The sequence below is a fragment of the Charadrius vociferus genome, unplaced genomic scaffold (genome assembly GCF_000708025.1).
Source record: "Charadrius vociferus isolate BGI_N301 unplaced genomic scaffold, ASM70802v2 scaffold158, whole genome shotgun sequence".
Classification (NCBI taxonomy): domain Eukaryota; kingdom Metazoa; phylum Chordata; class Aves; order Charadriiformes; family Charadriidae; genus Charadrius; species Charadrius vociferus.
The window spans coordinates 1,263,122-1,268,109 of record NW_009661372.1 but is presented as its reverse complement, the minus strand read 5'-3'; the positions used below and the strand labels follow the sequence as shown (position 1 = coordinate 1,268,109).

The 4,988-nt window shown below is 39.1% G+C and overlaps 1 protein-coding gene across 1 annotated transcript; it reads right to left on the bottom strand.

The window, feature by feature from the left end:
• Nucleotides 1-3,997: 3,997 nt before the first annotated feature.
• PRR16 (proline rich 16) lies at nucleotides 3,998-4,762 on the bottom strand. Its single transcript, XM_009893819.1, has one exon. It carries the CDS (start codon nucleotides 4,760-4,762, stop codon nucleotides 3,998-4,000), a length of 765 nt encoding a protein of 254 aa, XP_009892121.1.
• Between the last annotated feature and the right edge of the window lie 226 nt (nucleotides 4,763-4,988).

Sequence of the window (4,988 nt, the reverse complement as noted above, 5' to 3'; positions counted from 1 at the left end):
TTACACGACTGAAATGATGCCGCCCAGCTGATGGATACAGTACATGGTGCAATTTCTTAACAAAACCCTCCAACTACGTAGTAACACGGGGACTTTGCCATACCTGAACAAATGTAAAAAAACCCAGAAAACAGTAGCAGACTTGCACAGGTTGACAAGAGCAAGGGCCATTCTCCTGCAGCAAGATATCTGGTCAAGTCCATTTATCCCAGCAGCTCCAGTCTCAGCTAACAAGAGCGCTCTTTGACCAACAAGAGGCAGCCAGATGCCAAATCATTTAAGAACAAGAACACAACTCCCTCAGGTAATTAAAGAATTCACACTGCACTGTGCTTGCTTCAAAACCAATAATGAAGTTATCTGAAGGAAGTTAATAAGAGCTGTAATCTACTTCACTTACTTCACGCAACATTTTAAATAAAATATTGATTTAATCATAAAAAGGAAGATGAAGATTTACAATCTTTTCTTGTTTCTATGAACAATGGATGATGTGATGAAAAGTATGATGAAAGGTGTGACAACTCCAGAAGACAAGAGAGAAGGAAGAACAGTGACTTTGATTAGGTGATAAAAAGATCCACAATCTTTTTGAAGATTCTTTCCTCATGCCCTTAAAAAGGATTGTTATTGGATTTTATTCTGCTAGTGTTCCTTTCTTACGAGGCATCCATATGCCAGCTTTTATTAATCAATGACATTATTACAAAAAAAGCAATTTGCATGGTTTATTGTCCTAAGCTCATCCCCTTCATTAAATTGATAGAAACCATCTTCTCCTTCTATTTGCACTTGAGAAGTCTAGATCTGGACAATTCAGACTTTGAAATACCTTTGGGGTATCAAAACTGAGCAGCAATCTGAAATGATGGCAAATGTTGAATTAAAGCTCTGAGTACTGTTACTGGCCTTTCAGGTTTTCAGGTATTAACGTCTTTGCAAAACACTAAATATAATCTCAAAGATATTAAATTTAAGTTTCAAAGGCAGACAATGCCTATCGGGTTCTGGTTAATCTTTTGTGTTTTTCTCAGTTAAGGTGTGAAATATGCTGTGTTATAGGTGTTCAAAAATGCTTCACAGAGATTACATACCTAATTTAAATGTAAAAACCGTTGCTTGCTGAATATAGTATTACAATCTTTCTTATGCCATTTTTATTAGAAGTTTCCAGACAATGCTGCAAAGCTTAAAGTTAATTGTTTCCCATCCTTTGCAAGTTTACCTGGTATAACCTGAATTTTATTCTGTCCTGTTAATATTGTGGAATTATTATACTGATAAAAATACCTTACAACCGGACACAGGCCAGAGACACTTTCATGAAAATGGAAGAATTGATTCATCATTCATAGCAAGACTTAACACAGACCTTGGACCACTTTGGTGCATTAAAGAAAGCCTGGGTTAGCAAACTGCAGAAAAACAATGTATTTTCTTCACATTTGGAAACTGCGTTTCTGGCCAAAAGCAGCACTGCATATGAGAAGTTGCACATTTGTTTCTATAGCATAGCACTTTCCCCGCACCAATGAAAATGCACAAAGAAGGGCAGTAGTTTGTGAAAGGGTACTCAGGAAGCATGGGGAAAGAGAAAAGAAAGCACCTCTGAAAGAGACAAAGTGCAAGACGGAAGATGTTGGATACCAAAACTGAACATGAAATGTTGAAAGTCAGATGCCACTTAAACTTTCCAGAGCTGAGAACTGTAAACTTACACTGTGATAAAACTGAAATTTACACATGTATCAATGCATATTCATAAAGTATAGCATCTAATTTGGAGGTACTGACATGTTCATGAGACTCTGACCAGCCCAGGGACAGAATCCAGAGAAGCAGTACTGTACTCTGCTATCAGAGATGAGTTTATACTGAAAAAAAAAAGACCCAAGTGAGTTAAGACATGTGCAGCAGACCCTCCCCCCCCCTAAGGTTAGCCAGTGTTATTTGCTCTAATTTAAGGTGAAAAAAATATTTTATAAAAAATATGCAATGTTTGATTTGCATTAATTTATTGTACACAGTGGCTATTTTAAGAAGGAAAAAAAATATTAAACTACCTTATAACAGTTGGCATATGATCTGCACAGTAGTGATAAAGTCAACCAGACAGAAAAAGTTTTCTTTCTAAAAGAAAAACCTGTAGATACACAATTTGGATAACTCGGCACATTGTTCCTGTGATTTTAGATGTAATTTTCAATGCATGAGCAAAGGAGGTGCTGTGGAGTCCCAGGGCATGAACAGAATCCACCTGACAGAAACTTCATTTGGGCAGCAAAAATCTCGCACACATACAGAACAAGTTACTGCCTCCTGCTGCAAGCTCTAGGACTTCACTTGGCAACAGCTCTCATGAGATTAAGTATAGTCAAGCAATACAAAATGTAAAGTGCATCATTAAAACCACGTGGGGACCACCTGGGGAAAGCATGATTAAGCATTTGAGGCAATTTCCTTGCTTTGTCACTTTTATGCAAGGAATACAACATGAAGCTTTAGACCCTAAATATACATTTGCACAAAATACAATCCTTGTTTACTGCAAAGGTTTTCAAAGGGTAGTTATCTGTCAGAATTTCTGTTATGATTATTCTTACTATTTGGTTTAAATACTGTAAGTGTACTGTAATGTGCATACAGGGAAACTACTTGAAGATTGGTTTTCAGTTTAATACTTATTACTGCATGCAAATAGAAATTTAAATTAAAAACCTGTTTTGTCTAGTTTTGTCTGCTTTGCCATAAAGTATGTTTTACATTTCAGCTGAAAAAAGCATACTGCTTTTATATAGCATCTGTTGGGCCATTTGAGATTAATTTGGCACAACTTTTGTAAATAACAGATTTATTATCAGATTTTCTTCACTGATCAGATGTTTTTTTAAGTCTAGGTCCCAACAATTCTCTTTGTGATAATAAAAGAATGTTCTTTCATAAAATAATTAAAAACACTGAGGACTTTTTTTCAACTAGTAAGAATATTAATTGGGTTCAGCATCAAAATGTGATAACATGTAAAATATCTTGTTTTGCATGTTAATGCTTCATAATTGCACAGAGCTTTTCAACTTCAAAGCTCTTTACATGTATTAAGTGGATGTCCCTGCAGGCCTTAGGCAAAATTCTCTTTGCCGTCAAAAAGAGATTTGCACCACACAAAAGCTTTGTGAAAAACGCAGGACTGAGCTTTGTCATTTTAATCTACAACCATCACACATGAGTTAAAGTATTACTACCATTTTGCAGATTGAGCAATGGAAATAGGGGGGAACTGAATGGGATCCATGCTCACCTGAAAACTCTGCACTTCACCTTGGCTGTGGCACATCAAGCAATTGAGAAGAAAGATGCAAGATAATTCAGTTTTCTGATGCCATGTCAACATACCTTTCAATCATTTCTTTACTTCCCCACCTGAGATCAAGCTGCCTGAAAGTCCAATGATTATCTCCTATAGCACTGCTCCACTCACAGTGCCTTTGCTCTAGCAGTCAGGGAGAGAAAAACGCATTTGCTAGAATTCAGTCAAAAGTTGTTTTCTGGTACTCCACTATGCTTTGTCAGATGACATTTTAAAATGTACTTGCTAGAAACAGGAAGTTTTCCAAAACCCAGGAGCAACAGTTATTCCCTTATGTCAGATAGACTGAAATCTATCATGAATTGCCACTCAATTCATGATAGACTTCAAACCAAACCTTCTTTTCACTGTCTTTCAAACCACGCTACAGATATGAAACTGCAATAGACATTTACAACTTATGAGCTAAAGCACGAATATTCTTTCAGCATCCTTTGCCATAATGGCATTTTTTGGTGAGTAAGATCAACAAGCATTCCTCTTTGTACTTACCATGTGATTTTTATGCCACTTCACTGGACACAGGGAGTAATACATTGGGTCTTTTTATTGCTCAAGTAGAAAGTGCTCATTACCTATTTATGTTTATATATAGGAAAAAAAACAAAGAGTTGTTTCAAGTGGCATACATCACACTGTTGTAGTGGTTGATTTCCTCAAGATGGTCTTCTGGGGTTTTGGTGCAGTTTGTGGAGGCACAGTCGCAGGTCTTGGAGGAGGAAAGCTATTACTGGGACTAATCCCCAACCCTCCATTTTCCAGAGGAAATGGAGGCAGCGGAGGTGGTGGAGGCGGCAGAGGTGGGCACTGGTGCGGCAGCTTTCCCACAACACGGGCAGGCTCACTGTGCAAGTGCACCTCCCTGTTTTTAATGTTATACCGAACATCACAGTCGGGGCAATAGCCGTGGTACTGCACTTTTTCACTAAATCGTACCCGCTCCCTTGCTCCCGGCTGAGGACACCGCTCTTTCTCAGATCTGTGCATCAGAGGCTGCATCGAAACTTTCTCCAAATTACTGTTCGGTACACAGCATATATCTCCATTCGGGATGCGGTTGAGTCCGACTGGCAAACCCCCGTTTCGCAGCAGGGTACCATTAGTCTTGACAGGGTTGGCTGACGGAGGCAGCCTTGGAGGCTCGTCGCACTTGACGGGCGTCAGTCGTGGTGGAGGTGGGGGCGGATTCGGCTTCCGCAGCACAGTGAGGATAGCGGAGGGGTGTGCGGGTGGCTTGATGAGAGGTGCACTGCCCCGCACCTTGACTTTCTCCAAGCTGGAAGCTGTTGTGCTGCTGGAGCTGCTGTTGAGTGTGTCCGTTTTGGAACTGTCTGTCATCTCATCCTCCAGCTGCAAGTCAGATGTCAGTGTGTCAATCTGGTCAACCACCTGCATGACAGCGAGAGTGAAAATAGTGAGAAAAGCTTGCCCCACTGAAGGCACAGAGAAACAAAAGCACTCTCCGCTATCAGTTCTGTCCTACCCAGAACTGAAGCATCCAGTTTTTTTTGACCATTATTTCTTTTTTCTTGCCAACACAATAAACAAACACAATAAATAATGATAATGATAATGATATGATAATGATAATGATAATGATAATGATATTATTATTCTTAAT

Excerpts from the sequence above, each read along its gene's own strand:
- PRR16 (XM_009893819.1), bottom strand. The coding sequence starts at position 4,762 with ATGCAGGTGGTTGACCAGATTGACACACTGACATCTGACTTGCAGCTG.